The sequence below is a fragment of the Anolis sagrei genome, chromosome 2 (genome assembly GCF_037176765.1).
Source record: "Anolis sagrei isolate rAnoSag1 chromosome 2, rAnoSag1.mat, whole genome shotgun sequence".
Classification (NCBI taxonomy): Eukaryota; Metazoa; Chordata; class Lepidosauria; order Squamata; family Dactyloidae; genus Anolis; species Anolis sagrei.
In genome coordinates, this window is record NC_090022.1 from 290,369,020 (window position 1) to 290,387,016 (window position 17,997).

Consider the following 17,997-nt stretch of genomic DNA (forward strand, 5'->3'; position numbering starts at 1 on the left):
GTCACCAGTCAATTTATGGGAATCACATGAATTTCATAAATTTCAGGTCTGTGGGGAAAATGAATGTTCAGGTCTCCTAGGGGACATTTATTTCAATCAGCCATGACCTGCCTGGCAACTGTTATCCAGAGGCAACCTTTTCTCCATCCGCCTCCAAACTGTGGAATGACCTGCTGGAAGAACTTCAACAGGTGGATATACTGTCAGGGTTTAAAACAGCCCTCTTCCGGTGAGCCTACCAAAATTATTTTTGAATCATGAGTCTTAACATATGAACATGTTGCTTTGAATATGTATTGTTTGCTCTTTTAACTGGTGTTGGGTTATTGTATTAGAGTCTGTTATTGTGTTCCTGCCTCACTTCACAGTCAATGCAAAGATACAGAATGGGGGGTGCCTGGCTTGAGAGCAGTACGTGTGAAAAAGTTAAACATGAGCCAACAATGTGATGTGGCGGCAAAAAAAGCCAATGGGATTTTGGCCTGCATCAATAGGAGCATAGTGTCTAGATCTAGGGAAGTAATGCTCCCCATGCTCTATTCCGCTTTGGTTAGACCACACCTGGAATATTGTGTCCAATTCTGGGCACCACAATTCAAGAGAGATATTGACAACCTGGAATGTGTCCAGAGGAGGGCGACTAAAATGATCAAGGGTCTGGAGAACAAGCCCTATGAGGAGCGGCTTAAAGAGCTGGGCATGTTTAGCCTGAAGAAGAGAAGGCTGAGAGGAGATATGATAGCCATGTATAAATATGTGAGAGGAAGCCACAGGGAGGAGGGAGCAAGCTTGTTTTCTGCTTCCTTGGAGACTAGGACGCGAAATAATGGCTTCAAACTACAAGAGAGGAGATTCCATCTGAACATGAGGAAGAACTTCCTGACTGTGAGAGCCGTTCAGCAGTGGAACTCTCTGCCCCGGAGTGTGGTGGAGGCTCCTTCTTTGGAAGCTTTTAAACAGGGGCTGGATGGCCATCTGTCAGGGGTGATTTGAATGCAATATTCCTGCTTCTTGGCAGGGGGTTGGACTGGATGGCCCATGAGGTCTCTTCCAACTCTATGATTCTATGATTCAGTGCTTCACCTTGGCTGGGGTTTGAGGCACAGAACCCGTGAAAGTGAAAAACTGTGAATAAATAAATAGCTATTTTTTCCTATCTCTTTAGGAATGTCTTTCCCAGTTGTGTCCAACCTTTGGTCTTCCAAATGTTTTTGGATTTCTGTTCCCAGAATTTCTGACCAATGGACAAGCTGGGAGCTGGAGTCCCAAACACTTGGAGGTTCAAAGGTTGGACACCACTGGTCCAGACCTTCCAAAAATCCCATGGAATTTACATGGAAGCTGGCTATGGAATCACATTGGAGGACCTGGAGATTCCTAGAGAACATTTTAATCAAATCCATTTATGATCAAACCTACAAAAGTCAAAACCACAAATGTGGAGGGATGGTTGTATTGTACTACAGTCAAGAGAAGAAAAACCAGAGATGGTTTACCTGCCTTCCTATGATATATAGCCTGCAGAACCTGGTGTTCATTAGTGGTCGCCCATCCAAATGCTAATCATGGAAGAATGGGGATTGGACTGGATGGCCCTTGGGGTCTCTTACAATACTAAAGTTTCAAGGTACACCGTTGAAAATGTCTCGTGCATACCAACTCAAGTCACTGGGACCAAAGATCCCTTGGGTACATCAGATTAATTCCAACACTTCTCTCATGGGATGAGATACGTACTAAGCACAGCCTGCCACATATACATATGTCAACGTTATCTTCATCTAGAATCCTGTGGTTATCAAAGCAATATATGACTTCAAGATAGAAAGAGAGAGGACCATATTCTGTGGAAAGGCAACCCAGAAGCTATATTGAAAAATTCTCACGCCAACTTGGTTAACTGATTTCAAACCATCCCACTTTGTGGAGCCCCCCCCCCCCACCCGGTAGTGCAATGGGTTAAACTCTTGTGCTGGCAGGACTGCTGACCAAAAGGTCAGTGGTTTGAATCTGGGGAGCGGGGTGAGCTCTTTTTTGTCAGCTCCAGCTTCTCATGCGAGGACATGAGAGAAGCCTCACACAGGATGGTAAAACATCCGGGCATCCCTTGGGTAATGCCTTTGCAGACGGCCAAGTCTCTCACACCAGAAGTGACTTGTAGTTTCTCAAGCCATTCCTGACATTTTAAAAAAATCACTTTGTAAAAGTAAGGGTCAAGGTAAGAGAAAGGAAGGAAATAAAGTTGGGCTTCAATTTCCCAAACAGCAAGGAAAAGAAGTGGAGGAAAGAGGAAAAAAGAAAGCCACCATTAGCTGAGTGCTGAAAGTTTACCGGACTGCAATTCGGCACACACTTACCTTTGAGTGCCCAACGAATGTTGAACCAAAGCCATAGTTGTATCATGCCAACTCAAAATGAAGTTCTATTCATTTCTATGGAACTGCCATGTTCGTACCAAGCTGACCACCCCAAATTTTGGGCTATTTTGCATGTTGAGTAAGGTTGAGTATTCCTTGGATGAGACCACTACAGAACATGAGGGATTTTTACATGGAAAAAAATGAACTTTGCTGGAAATCCTGGAAGCCCATGGCTGCCAGTTAAAACTGACAATACTGATCCAAGTATTCATTACAAGGAACCTTCTCCATACAGTGTCACGGCCCATCCAGCATTGCCGTCTCACTGTATAGACCTGCTTAAGGAGGAATTGCATGGCTGAGCCTGCTACTTCATCACACTGGAGAATGAATCTACTTTAAACCCAGTTTCTGCCTCCTGCAGAATTCTGGGGTTTGTAGTTTAGGGAGGCTGTTAAAGGCTCCTTCCTAAACTACAAACTCCAGAATTCTGCAGGAGGCAGCAACCAGATTTAAAGAGGATTCATTCTCTAGTGTGATGTGTTCCTTGGTGTCCATTGCTCAGCCTTTGCCAGATCTATGTCCCTAACCTTCAGCCAAGAAGACTAATCATGGCTTCATTTCTTGTTCTCTCAAACACAAATCTCAAAGATGCCAGATTCTCCAGTACTTTCCCGATTCTGTATACAAAAGGGATAAACGAATAACTTTAGATCCACTCTCACCTCAAAGAGTTGTATTTTCACCATCAACCTCAACTCACATCCAGAGAGTGAAGAGGTGAAAGGAGGTCCTGGCTATGGATGGAGTCAAAATATACAGTTATAATACTTTATAATGTTTAGGTTGAATCTCTTTTCCTGCAGCTTGGATGCTCCATGTCCTTGTCTCTAGAGCAAGCAAAACCAGCTGCCCTCTCCTCAATATGACATCGTTTCAAACATGTAAACATGACGATCATGGCACATCTCAACCTTCTCAACATTCCCAACTCCTCATAGGGCTTGGCTTCCAAACCTTTGATCATTTTAGGTTGTTGTAGGTTTTTCAGGCTATATGGCCATGTTCTAGAACCATTCTGTCCTGACCTTTCACTTGCATCTATAGCAAGCATCCTCAGAGACTGTGAGGTTTTGGAAGCATCCTCAGAGGTTGTGAGATCTGAGGCTGCTTGCCATAGATGCAGGTGAAACGTCAGGAGATAATGCTTCTAGAACATGGCCATATAGGCCAAAAAAATCTGCAACAACCCAATGATTCCATCCATGAAAGCCTTCAACAATACTTTGATCATTTTGGTGACCCATCTAGCATAGGTTATTCTAAACGAGTGGTTCCCAACCTTTTTTTGACCAGGGACCACTCTCCAACATTAGTATCAAAAGGGTGACGAATCAGCTTTTGGTCAATTTTAGATTTGCTTTGGTTATTTGGGGTGCTGATTCAGAAAATTGCATTGGATAGCCCACATCAGCTCTAGTTTGATACAGAACCTCCTACCAACCCCAGAGGTCCCTCCATTCTGAGGACCCAGATCTATTGGAAATTCCCAGTCTCAAGACCTTGCGTCTAACAGCAACCAGACGCAGAGCCTTTACAGCAGTGGCACCATCACTCTGGAATACTCTGCCACCTGAAGTCCATGCCTTGCGGGACTTACCAGCTTTCTGCAGGGCATGTAAGACATACCTGTTTCGACAGGCTTTTAATGTTTGATATTGCTGTTTTTAAATTGTTTTAAATTGCTTTTAAATTGTATTAGATTTTAGCCATTCTTGTAAGCCGCTCCGAGCCCCAGGGGAGTGGCGGCATATACGTTCGAATAATAAATAAATAAATAAATAAATAAATAAATATAAACATAAGTCATAGCCAGTGACAGGGAAGGAGTGGCAGGTGGCATGAAAGGAGCAATAATAAAATAAAATAAATAAAGAGGAAGGAGACTCGCTGACCATATTTTCATCCTCGCGGACCACTAGTGGTCTGCAGCCCACAGGTTAAGAACCACCGTTATAAACACATCACCAAACTATAAATCCCAGGATTCCAGAAGATATCGCCAATGGCAGCTGAAGTGGGATAAAATAGCTATAATTGTGGCGCATGGACACACCCCATGTTCAGATAATTCATCCATGCACCCAAGTAACTAAGAGAAATCCGAAGAGTACACCCTAAATGTCCACACAAGGCTTCATTGCCACCCTGCCCAGATGGAACAGAAATCTGGGTGTGTCAAAAAATGAACCTTCCCCGCCAACGACACAAAAGGAGGCAATTTGTAATACATCGATGGCCCATCGAGATGGTCCAAGGCTCCTGGGCAGCCAGCTGTGCATGCATTCGATGAGAGATGAGCTATGGAAGTCTTGGATGGTTTAAAGGCAAGATGTGGCACAGATACACCTGTGTTTCTCTACAAATGTGCTTCTAGCAAGAGAGGTCAGCTGTGGTACTCGGATGACAAATGACTTAGCATGAGTCCCTATTAACCCGGCGGGGATTTTTTTTTTCTTTTCCTTTTCAGGTCTTATTAGAGCAATTTTTAAAAATAATAATAATAAAGCCAACCAACAATCTATCTTTCCCCGCCACGGCCAATGAACGTTTCTGGTCTGTGTGGGCATTAATCTCTGGGTTTGTCTGTTGATGCAGCTCTCCCAACAAAAGCTTGCAATGGGGGGAGAGAGGGAGAGAAAGAAGGGAGGGATTGAATGGAGAAGGCGGAGGAAGAACAGCTGTTGTAGTGTTGTGTGTTTTGCCTTTGACCAGAGTGAGAGATCAAATCCCCTTGGGGCTGGGTGGGTGGCGTTATGGCTTGCCCTTCCCCAAAGGAAACGAGGAGGGGGAAAGGGGAGGGAAGGCAGGCAGACAGACAGACAGACAGACAGAAGGGAAGAGGAAGCTGAAAGCAATTCATATCATGGGCAGGATCCTCCACTCCTACTCCTCTAAATAGCAACCATGTTTGGGGCTGCTCCCTTCTCCCTTTCTATTCCCCCTTTCTTCCACCCAAAGAAATCATGCAAGGCAGCAAGCCTGGCCTTTCCACATGTGTGAGCATAACATGGAGCGTGTGTCATGGCAAACAGCAAAGAAGAAGCTGGATCTGCTGGCATAGGAGAGCGCAAAGAACAAAGGGCCCTGGGAGCAGACGCTAACAGTCAAGCGAAGGGAGGAGTTGGAGCAAATGGGCCTTTGCGTATGGTCAAACAAGGAGGGACGCCATGGCCAAACAACTGATGGAGAAGGATGAATGGGGAGAGGTGTAGAGGAAGCTGGGGAGCAAAATAGGAGCAGGAGAGCACATCTGTGTGCCCCACCCTTCAGACCCTGGCTAGGAAAAAACCTTATCTTATCCACTTTGGGGGTGTTCCCATCTTTCATTTCTCTGTTCAAAGCACCCCTACATTTCATCCAGATCAAAGGTTCCTAGGCAATGATGCAATGATTTCTTGTTCTTTCTGCCATACCCAAAAAACGATGGGTCCAATCATGAATGTTGTAATTTCTCTTTGAATGGGAGGAAATCAAGATAAAGCCTAAAAGCTTGCACCTCCTGCCTTCCCATTGCTTTTTGCCTAGGGGAGCTGAATGAGACTTTGCGAAAGAGAGAAACTGTGAGAGGGAAAGGAAGAGAGATTACGTTGTCTTCGTACGCCTGGCCCTTCTAGCATAACTTAATTCTCTTATGGCACGTAGGCAATGCGAGGCAACACTGGGTCGGAAATTATTATATAAGGAGGCCCTTTGCTACTACTGCACAACATCTGGGATGCCGTTTTCTGGAGTTGCCAACTTATGCATCCTCACCTGAGACTAAGGGTGCTCGTGTCCTGTAGAATTAATGCACTTTGATGCCAGGAATGAATGCTATGGAATCACAGGGGTCATAATTTGGTGAGACACCAGCACTCTTTGACAGATAACTTGTAAAACTATACCATTGAGCCATGGGAGTGAATGCGGTGTCGGACTGCATTAGTTCTACAGTGAAGATGCACCCTAAGCTCCAAGGAAAACAGTGGGACTTATGTCCAAGGGCCTACCACAGACTCTGGAGTGAAGCAAGACCTGTGCAACCTTTTCTGGTAATGGGAGCATGCACATTCCCACCCACCTTGTGTGTCTATAAGTACAGACATACACATGTGTGCAGACATATGCATATATATATAAATGGAAAGCTTTCCCCTGGCGTTAAGTCTAGACGTGTCCGACTCTGGGGGGTGGTGCGCATCTCCATTTCTAAGCTGAAGAGCTGGCATTGTCTGTAAACATCTCCAAGGTCATGTGGCCAGCATGACTGCATGCTGAAAAATTGCAGAAAAATGCAATTTGTTTCATAAAGATCAAGTAGACAGAACAAATTGTAAAGAACAAAAATAACTTTCTGGCCTTGCATTGCACATTTTAGTGCAAATATTAAGACACAAATAGTGTTCAAATATTAAGACACAAATAGTGCCATTACCTTTCCACCAAGGCAGTACCTAATCACATTTGCATTTTTTTCAAAGTGCTAGGTTGGCAGAAGTTGGGCCTAACAGTGGGAGCACACCCCGCTCCCTGGATTCAAACCACCAACTTTTGGTCAGCGGGTTCAGCAGCTCAGCGGTTTAACCTGCTGTGCCATCATGGGGATAGATAGATAGATAGATAGATAGATAGATAGATAGATAGATAGATAGATAGATAGAGGAATGTAGCCAGGGGGGGCTTGGGGGGCTTAATCCCCCCCCCCCCAAATTCTCATGGTGGTCCACGAGAAGGCCTTACTGGTACATCATTTAAACTGTTATGTTCATTCATATCATGATCTGATCACCATGCTCATATGCATGGGGTATTGGGGTAACAATACAAAAGGTTTGCTAGGGTAGACCCTCTTTCACTCAGACTCAGCCCCCCCTCCCAAATCAAACTCAGCTCCCCCCAAAACAAAATCCTGGCTACGGGCCTGGATAGATAGATAGATAGATGGATGGATGGATGGATGGATGGATGGATGGATGGATGGATGGATAGATAGATAGATAGATAGATAGATAGATAGATAGATAGATAGATATAAAATCAAAACCTCTCTTGTCTTGGTTTAAGGTTGGTTCATGAATAAGGAGGTGAGGGGAGAAGTTTGGACTTCAAAAACTATTAATTGCCTCCTGCCTTATCATACTTGCAATGGGCAGGGCATCATACAACAAGGGTGAGGGAAATGGCATCTTAGAACTGAAGTTCACTCTCTTTGGTCATAGATAACCCTCAAACTCTCCACCCAAAGTCATCTTCAGTTCAGGACGTTTATCTACAGACTTAAGCAAACATATTACTTCCTTGAACGAAAAGGGAAGGTTCATGGGGGAAGAAATAGGGGTCATTCCAGAACCAGTAGTCAATTGCCAATTCAAGATCCAGGTATGTATAGATATCCCCCAATCCCCTCCACGTTTAATGTCATCAGCCATCCTTCAGAGTAATCTTGTGTTATGACAAAGATGTAAACCAGTTTTTCAAAAATGGGGATCCAATAAGCAAGCTTGGTCAACAGTATATCATCGGCGTATGTGCTTATACACTATCCATATATAAACACACACATTTCTATATATATTGAGATATATGCATCTTTTCTTTTATATCCTTGATGTTTTGGAGCCCAAACAGGGAATACAGGCACGAGAGTCACCTCCGCCGAGGCAGAGAGGGATGGTAAATATAGGATGTGTATCTAGAGAGTTGAGAATATCACAAGCTAATACTGGATATGGGATAGAGAACACTGAACGGCCCCTACTCCCCGCCCGGTATTGGTGGCACCAATGGAAAAAAAGAAAACTCCATTCATTCAAATGGGGAGGAGGAGGAGGAGGTGGGTGTAGGTGGGTGGGTGGGTAAGCGAGAAGGAAAAATAATCTAAAACAGCAGGAATAACAACAATAAATGGCGGGAAAAAACAGCAAATAGAAAAAGCACACTAGGTTAATATAGGAAAACTAGTTTCTTTATTGAGAGATTGTATATTAGTATTAGTGGAACTGTGTCGTAACAATGTTGGTCATGCACACAATACAAAAGGCACAGAGCCCACCATGCCGTGGAGGGGCAACAGAACAGAAGCAGCATACAATGAGTAGATGTGTCGAGGCTACTGCACATTACATTTCAGCGGGATATGTCTCTACAGAGAGATTTACATCAGAAAAAACTAGGTAATGTAAAAAAATACAGACCATGCTTCAGTTTTAGTACAAGAAAAAAGGTGAAGAAATACACAACCAAAGGATATCTGATACAGAAAAATAATTTACCCACAAAATAAGAACAGGAAGTAAAAAATTCAGCACAGCAGAAAGAAATGTTTGATCCCTGTTGAATGGAAAACCATTTTGCTAAGTAAGCATCCGCTCCATCTTTTGTTTGTGGTTTTTTTTTGGTGGCGTTTGAGGGTTTGATGATTTTTTCCCCCGCTTGTATGTATGTATGTATATATGTCTATGCGTGTCATTGGCTTTCCCACCATCCCTCCTCAAAAGAAAGACAGGATCCAAATGGATAGGAATAGATGAATTTGAAGGAAGGGGCAAATATTTGAGATCCAATTGATGTGCTGTGATGATGGTTGGGTTTGGCTGGTTTGGCAAAGGCAGCTGCAGATGTCAAATTTGGTTCTGCGTTCAAACAAAACATTGGGAAAGCCAAGTGTTGGGAAAGGTGCAATTTAGGCCAAGGAAGAGGGACGGAGAGGGCGGTGTGTGTCTGTTTCTGTGTGTGCGGAGGCACGTCTTTGGGTGTGAGATGTGCATTGTACAAAGATGCAGTACCCTTTTGGGTTGGTTGCAAAGCTTTTTAGCACCCACAGATTGGTTCGATGCTCCCAAATTGAACAAAAGGTCCATGCTTCGTTTATTTTATCATTATTATCATTATTTTTAAAAATGCAAGGACTTTTCCAAAACACACCCAACCCTCCCAACCCAAGTGAAATTGAATGGGAAGCCAATCCAATGACTAGTGTCTCGAGCGGAGTATTGGGTGGGTGGTGCGAGGCGTATCATTATAAACCCCAAGATACTGCATCCTCCACGCAACTAAAGCAAAATGAATCCACTTAACAGGAATTTACAGTGCAAATGTACTTAGCTAAACAGGATGAAGATACAAAAATGGCGTTATAAAACTAGAGCTCTATTGGAAATGGCCTGATCATATATAGATATATATAGATATATATTTGTTCTAGACTACTACAATGACAGCAAAAGAGAAACAGGTTTGAGCATACAATCTGTCTACCATTTTTTTTTCTATCTCTCTCTCTCTTTTCTTTTCACAAGAAGCTTGGTGGTTTAGGACTTCGGTTTTAAGCCTTAGCATCCTCTCTCAGAAAGTCCAGATGGCCTTTTATTTATTTATTTATTTTGAGCCCCATTTTCACACAATGCCACCTGCCCAGTAGCGCTAGCTTTTCAGTGGGTGTGTTCAGGGTCGCCAATAAAACCCAAAGAGGAAGAAAGGCTCCATTGTTTACCTCTTACTTTCCTTGCAAATAATGCATATATATGGCCAATCGTTCCTTCGTTTATGATAGATTTGGAATTGGAAGGATGTTGTGATCTCAGTGACGGAGGTCACAACCTTAGCAATATCACAACGTCTATTTTTTGCAACCGTAACTTGGTGCTACTGCTGAGCCACATTTATGTTTATGATTAATCTTTTGCATAAGTCATGCAAGATTAGCTGAGCAGGTGAGAGGGAGGGAGAAGCCCAACCCCCTGGTTCAAAAGTCCCTTTCAGCCTTCTCCTCGCCCCTCCCAGCTACATCGAAAGAGAATACTTCAGCTTAAAATGCCAGTGCGTTCCTTAGATGGATACAGGAAATGGTTAAAGAGAGGAGTGGGGTGTCAACATTAGAGCTAAATGCAGAGGCAAGAGAAACTACAAAAGCCAGAGGGCAGCAGGTTGACCATTCACTGATCTACACAACGATGAGGAGAAAGTCAATCAAAATCAAATCGAGAAAGGAGGGAGGGGGAAATTAAAACGAAAGGAAGGTTTGGACCCGATGCACAAAAAAAATAAATAATAAATAAACGAAATGGAAAAAAAATATGTCCGTCATCCCATCATCACACTAGAGGAGGCTGCAGTTAAAGAAAACCGAATGCCACAATGTGCGAGGACTCAGCTGTTATAATGTTACACAGGGACAGAAGGGAAAAGGGGGGAACGGTGTGGGGTGGGTTTGGGGTAAAAAGAAAAGGGGGAAAGCGGCTGAATGAGAGTGGGAGGCAAAGCATAGAAATGCCGGGTGATGGTGGCCATTGTTTTGCCCCGGTGACTTGGACCGCGGTCCAGCCCCGGTGACTTGGACCGCGGTCCAGCCCCGGTGACTTGGACCGCGGTCCAGCCCCGGTGACTTGGACCGCGGTCCAGCCCCGGTGACTTGGACCGCGGTCCAGCCCCGGTGACTTGGACCACGGTCCAGCCCCGGTGACTTGGACCACGGTCCAGCCCCGGTGACTTGGACCACGGTCAAGCCCCGGTGACTTGGACCACGGTCCAGCCCCGGTGACTTGGACCACGGTCCAGCCCCGGTGACTTGGACCACGGTCCAGCCCCGGTGACTTGGACCACGGTCCAGCCCCGGTGACTTGGACCACGGTCCAGCCCCGGTGACTTGGACCACGGTCTATCCCACGACCCACTTGGTGCATCTTTCACCTTCCTCACCTGGGTTGCAGAGAACCTGGGCCCTCCAATGCCACCCTTACGCAACGTATTTATCTATCTAGGGTTCGGAGTATTTTCTGTGTGGGAGGGATTGGCGTTGCAACCTCCCCCTTCCCCAGGGCTTAATCTGGAGGGAGCAGAATGGATTCTGATCCTACCCTGGGATTTCCAACCCCCTCTTGATGGGGGTTGATTAACTCTCTGCTGTGTCTCATTAAGGCTCCACATCTCCAGGAGGAGGAGAATGATGGGCCGGCCTTGCCAGGAAAGCTCAAGACCTTATTTGATCCCATTGTTCGTTTTCACTAAATCCAATGGAAAGCTGTCCATTCCTTGGGGTTTTTGCTCAACCAGGGAGAAATGTGTTGAAGTGCACACAGCACACTGTATAGTGAAGGCAAAGAGTCTCAGAAAGGAGGAATTGTGACATCTAAATGCAGCTTGGATTTGACAAAAGAGAGGGGGGGGGGGAGAAGGAATGAAGAAAGGAGAAATTATATATTAAAGGAAGGAAAGAAGGAGGGAAGGAAAGAAGGAAAAAGGAAGGAAGGAAGGGAGGAAGGAAGGAAGGAAGGAAGGGAAAGAGGGAGGGAGGGATCCAAAGGCTGGAATTCATTGTTTGTGGCAGCATATGGGAATGGGTGGAGAACAAGGGAATGTGGCGAAAATGTGCAATGGCCATATATACACATCCCATATTAAAGATCCGTTCAGAAGAGAAAAAAATCGTAAAACAGGGGCTTGGTTTTGGATTTCTTTAGGCAAATTCTGCCTGCCATGAACTGTTTAAAACACCAAAGGACAGAAAAGGGGAATTGGAGGGGAGAGGATCAAAGGAGGTGAGGATTCACGCCCCGATAAAACCACAACAGCACCAAAAAAAATTAGGGGAAGGGGAAGCCTTCCCAAAGCCCCTCAAAAAGGAATAAAACCCAACAGAGAAAGGAAAGGAAAAGGGGAAAAAGGGGGGAAGGGATAGAAAGGGGTAAACAAGAGTTCAGGAGGAGACAGAGGGAGGGTTCAGAGACCAGTTCCATAGGGATCTCAAATCATAATAAGTAGACAGTTTTATAGTGGCTCGTAATATTAATCGAAATGGTAACAACAATACACATTCAGGGTTCGGTTTTTTTGAAAGGTATGCACTCTAGTCCCTTTGTTGAGCTCTAGACCCGGAAGGCAAGCAATAAATGAGGAATTCTCCCCCTCCACATCTCTGTATAATCTGTATCTATGGAAAGGGGCAGCAGCTACTGTTCCTTGCAGGCATGGATCTATATTTGTCAGGTGGGAAGGGGGGGGGGGGGGAGAGAAGAGAGAGAGAGAGGGAAGGGGGAGGGGCTCGGCAGAAAGAAGATCCAAAATGGAGTTAACTGGAGGGTGGAAAAGGGAGGGGTGGGGACACAGGAAGGAAGGGAAAGGGAAGAAAGGGCTGGCTCTCAAAGGGGGGGAGGGGGGTCAGGCCCAGATCTCTAAACAAGCTTTCCCTAAGAACAGCCCAGTGTTGGGGCTCCTCTGACAATTCCCTTCCTTGCCACCCCTAAGCCTGGCACTTCCATGGCTTCGCAGGGTGAGGACTTTATCCCCTTCCCATTTTGCCCCATTTTGGCCCCTGTTTGCTTCAGCTCTCACACCCTTTGGGTCTTTCCTTTCTTTCGTTCTGCATTCCTTTCTTTCTCACATCCTCCCCCTTTGCTGAGTTTCTCACACTTTTGGGGGTGCCTCTCTTTGCAGCCTCCTCTCTCCTCTTTCCCTTCCTTCCTTCATTCCTTCCTTTGCCCTCTCCCACCTTCTATTCTCCCTTTATAGGATTTTGAGGGTGCCTCTCTGTTCACCCACCTCTCCCCACTCACTCCCTTAACCCTTCTCTCCTTTCTTCCGCACTCCTTTCTCTCTCCCGTTTTCTCCCTTTCTTCAAGCCTGATTGTTATTTTGGAGGTGCCTCTCTTTGCAGCCCCTCTCCTCATTTCTCTTTCTCTCTCTCCTTCTGCACTCCTTTCTTTCTCTTTCTCTCTCCTGTCTTCTCCTTTCCTTCCTGCACTTTCTTTCTTTCTCTCCCCTGTCTTATCCTCTTCCTGCACTCCTTCCTTCCTCCCTTTCTCCTGTCTTCTCCTTTGCCTTCTGAATTCCTTTCTCTCTCTCTCCTGTCTTTTTTCCCTCCTGCACTCCTTCCTCTCTCTCTTTCTTCTCCTTTTCCTTCTGCACTCCTATCTCTCCTATCTTCTCCTTTTCCTTCTACACTCCCCCCTCTTTCCTTTCTTCTCCTTTTCCTTCTACACTCCCCCCTCTCTCTTTCCTTTCTTCTCCTTTTCCTTCTACTCTCCTCTCTCTCTTTCCTTTCTTCTCCTTTTCCTCCTGCACTCCTCCCTCCCTTTCTCCTGTCTTCTCCTTTGCCTTCTGAACTCCTTTCTCTCTCTCTCCTGTCTTCTTTTTTTCCTCCTCCACTCCTTCCATTCTTTTTCTCTTTCTTCTCCTTTTCCTTCTACACTCCTTCCTTTCCTTTCTTCTCCTTTTCCTCCTGCACTCCTTCCTTCCTTTCTCTCTCTTTCCTTTCTTCTCCTTTTCCTTCTGCACTCCTTCCATTCTTTTTCCTCTTCCCTTTCTCCTCCTGCATTCCTTTCTTTTTTCTCTCCCTCTCTCCTGCCTTTTCCTCCCTGACCCTTTTTGAGGGGTGCCTCTCCTTGCTCCTGCCATCCATCCATCCACCCCTCCCCAAATCCTCCTCCTTCCTCTCCACTCATTCAGCTTTCCCCGCTCTTCCTCCCACACACACGTTCCTCCTTCTCCCCAAAGGAGGAGGAGGAAGAGAAGTCGCACGCAAGAAGAAAGGCGCACCGCCATCCATCTCTCATCCATCTCTCCATCCATCCATCTGGGAAGGGATGCTCTCTCTCTCTCTCTCTCTCTCTCCTTCTCCTGGGCTGCCTTAGGGCTGTCTCCCTTGTACCCCTCTCCTCTCCTCGCTCTGGGAAGGGATGCTCTCTCTCTGTCTCTGTCTTTCTCTCTCTCCTTCTCTTGGGCTGCCTCCCTTGTGCCCCTCTCCCCTCCTGGCTGGCTTTGTTCGTTTCCTGTGGTTCCTTCCGCCAAGCACAAATCAGAAAGCAAGAGAGACACAGATAAAGGAGATACCTCTGTTTCGCACAGAGCCAAACACTGGAAGAACAAGATAGCCGACGTGGACCAGAACCATGCTGCCTCCTGCCCCGGAGTCGGTGGCTCCTCTTGGCCCAGGCGGGAGCCCTCCAAGGCGGGCGAAGGAGGACGAGGAGAGGCGGAGGAGGCGAAGGAAGAGAAGGCGGTGGAAGCGGCAAAGTCCCAGCCCTCGGGGGGCCGCTCCGGGACAGGCCGGGGCTCCTGCGGCTCCTGCTGCTGTTGCTGCTGCTCCTGGTCCCTCTGCTGCTCCTGCTCCTTCCGCCGGGGGTGGTGAGGGTCAGAGGGAGACAGATGGCCCATGGAAAGGAAGGCTGCGCGCCCCGGCCCCACCACCATACATTCACATGTGGAGCTGGGGCTGCAGCTGCCTGGCACACAAAGGGAAGGGCGGCCAATGGGAGAGAGAGGGAGAGCGGAGGGAAGGCGAGGGGAGGGGAAGGCACTCTCTTCTCTCTCTCTCTCTCTTCCTCTCCCTTCCTCTCCCCTCCCCTCCCCTCTTGCCCAGCCCCCTCCCTCCCTCCCTGGCTAGATCCAATCGGGGCGGAGAGAAGGAGAGGAGGGGAGGGCTTCGGGAGGAGAGAGAGAGAGCGGAGCGCAACAGCCGGCCTCTCTCTTCCTCCCTCCCTTCCTTCCTCCCGGGAAGGGGCGAGGAAGGAATTGGAAAGGGAAGGGGAAAGGGAACCGGAAGGGAAAGAGAAGGGATGGAATAGGAAAGGGAAAGAAAAGGGATGGGATGAGTTGGGGAAGGGAAGGGAAGGAGATGGAATGGGAAATGGAAGGGGACGGGATGAGAAAGGGAGGGGCAGGGGAACGGGAAAGGAAGCAGAAAGGATGAGATGGGAAGGAAAAGGGATAGGGAACGGGAAGGGATGGGAAAGGGAATGGGAAGGAGAAAGGATGGGATGGGAAAGGGAGGAGGAAGGGAAGCAGAAGGGATGGGAATGGAAGGAGAAGGGATGGGAAAAGGAACGGGAAGGGATGAGATGGGAAAGGGAAGAAGCGATGAGATGAGATGGTAAAGGGAATGAGAAAGGATGGGATGGGAAAGGGAGGAGAAAGGGAAGCAGAAGGGAAGGGAATGGAAAGAGAAGGAGAAGGGATGGGAAAAGGAACGGGAAGGGATGAGATGGGAAAGGGAAGAAGCGATGAAATGAGATGGAAGGGAAGCAGAAGGGATGGGAATGGAAAGAGAAGGAGGAGGGATGTGATGGGAAAGGGAACATGAAGGGATGGGAAAGAGAAGGAATGGGAAAGGGAACAGGAAGGGAAGGACAAGGGATGAGTTGAGAAAGGGAAGAAGGGATGAGATGGGAAAGGAAAGGAGAAGGGATGGGATGGTAAAGGAAGGGGGAAGGGAAGGGAAGCAGAAAGGATGGGAAGGAGAAGGGATGTGATGGCAAAGGGATGGGAAGGGAAGGAGAAGAGATGGGGAACGGGAAGGGATGGGAAAGGGAAGGAGAAGGGATGGGAAAGGGAAGGGCAAGGAAATGGGAAGGAGAAAGGATGGGGTGGGAAAGGGAACAGGAAGGGATGGAAAGGAAACGGGATGGGATGGGAAGGAGAAGGAATGGGAAAGGGAAGGACAAGGGATGAGATGGGAAAGGGAAGAAGGGTTGGGATGAGATGGGAAAGGGAGGGGAAGGGTAGGGAAGCAGAAGAGGTGGGAATGGAAAGGAAAGGAGAAGGGATGGGATGGGAAAAGGAATAGGAAACAGAAGGGATGGGAAAGGGAAGGAGAAGGGATCAGAAGAGGAAGGGAAGGGGTACAGAGGCTCAAGTGGGAAGGAAGAAATGGGTCTCGCAGGAATGGCTCTTGGAGGTACTGTCCTACAGTGGCTCTGATCCTTCCTGGCTGCTCCTAGAAGATATTGTTTGGAGATACCTGCCCTGCCCCCCCCCCCCCCCCCGGTGCAATGGGTTAAACCCTTGTGCTGGCAGGACTGAAGACCAACAGGTCACAGGTTCAAATCCGGGGAGAGCAGGTTGAGCTCCCTCTGTCAGCTCTAGCTCCCCATGAGACAACATGAGAGAAACCTCCCACAAGGAAAAACATCAAAACATCCAGGCGTCCTTCAGGCAATGTCCTTGCAGACAGCCAATTCTCTCACACCAAAAGTGACTTGCAGTTTCTCAAGACACTCCTCACACACAAAACAAAACCCTCCTCGGCCCCTCAGTCCTTGTGCTGTGTGGTCCCGCAGGGCTCAATATTGTCTCCCATGTGGTTTAGCATCTAAATGAAGCCATTGGGAGAGATCATCTGGAGTTTTGGAGTTCGCTGTCATCTGTATGCAGACGATGTTCAACTCTCTCACTCCTTTCCACCTGCTGCTAAGGAGGCTGTTCAGGTCCTGAACCAGTACTTGGCAGCTGTGTCAGTGTGGATGGGAGAAAACAAATTGTAATTGAATCCCGACAAGACAGAGGTCCTCCTGGTCAGTCACAAGGCCAAAAAGGTTCCGGCCCAGGCTACCTATCTGAACGTATCTTCCCTTACAAACCAGCTCAGAGACTAAGATCATCTGGGGGGGGGGGGGGTTCCTGCTCTCAGTCCCACCTTCCTCACAAGTAAAGCTGGCAGCAACAAGAGGCGGGGCCTTTTCAGCGGTGGCCCCTTGGTTGTGAAACTCCCTAGTGACATCAGATCAGCCTCCTCCCTACCTGCCTTCAGGAAGAGAGTCAAAACCTGGCTCTGGGAGCAGGCTTTCAAAAATTAGAGCAATGCAGTATTCCAAATATAGAATTATGTGCAATTTTTCTGAAGCCATCATAGAAGAAGTCGGCACTCTGTTTCTGCAGCCCATCGTGCACAGATCTTTCAGTAGCCAAGCAAAGCAATAATATGCTGCTTATGCTTGAAATTTCTCTCTGAGTGATACGATGATCATCCTGAATCAATCTGTCAGCCTTCTGCTTGTGAAACCCGGTGGTTGCTGTCAAAGGACATCCAACTCTTTGTTTGTCATGCAAGTCACATGTTCCCAACTCAACATCTTTAAACTTACTCGCCCAACGACGCACAGTACTCACATCAACACAATCACCATAAACAGGTTGCATTCTCTGATTAATCTCCTTTGGGGTGACACCCTCTGCTGTCAAGAATTCAATGACTGCATGTTGCTTAAGTTGCATTTACCAACCGTCTGCGCTGGGTTCCATACTTCACACTTTAACAACACAACTGTTCAATGCTAAGGCTTCCCACCAAAATGGAACTGTAGAGGAGAGTCTACTGAACAAGCCAGTACCTGCCGCATACCAGTACTGCCATCCGTTGAGGAGTTATGAAGGTGGAGGCATTATTTTTCATTCAACCCTTGTATTTAAGAAAAGTGTTTTGTATTTGCAGTTCATCCACTTCTGTGGGGGTCCTGCTCCCTTAAACCTAGTGGATGCAGAGGAGTGACTGTACTATCATTATGATTACTATTGACTTGTCATGTTTTTCTGTCCCTGCAAAGACAAAGTGGCGAGTGCTGCCAGGCCAGTGGCAAAACACAGCTTGTGAGCTGCCGACATGTGTAAACATGGCTTGGGGGAGGTGGGGCTGATGAGAAGATGAATTTCACTGGATGTATTCCAAAAATAATACAGACGGTTTGAAAAGGTGGGCGCATTGTGGTGCTGCAAGGTGGTTGCTTCAAAGGCCTCCTGCTTCTAGGGTTCCTGCAGAATTTCTCTAACTTCAGATTTTGCTGAAATGCCTGAGCTGTGGACCTTTCTGGAGGGAACAGGGAAAATA

The 17,997-nt window shown here is 47.0% G+C and overlaps 1 protein-coding gene across 1 annotated transcript in view; it reads right to left on the reverse strand.

The window, feature by feature from the left end:
• Nucleotides 1–14,736, reverse strand: part of ARK2C (arkadia (RNF111) C-terminal like ring finger ubiquitin ligase 2C) — a 159,775-nt gene extending 145,039 nt beyond the window's left edge. Inside the window, exon 1 of the mRNA XM_060761215.2 lies at nucleotides 14,229–14,736. Within this exon, the coding sequence (XP_060617198.1) occupies nucleotides 14,229–14,289 (61 nt within the window). The 5' untranslated portion in view covers nucleotides 14,290–14,736. The remainder of the gene's footprint in view (nucleotides 1–14,228) is intronic.
• Between the last annotated feature and the right edge of the window lie 3,261 nt (nucleotides 14,737–17,997).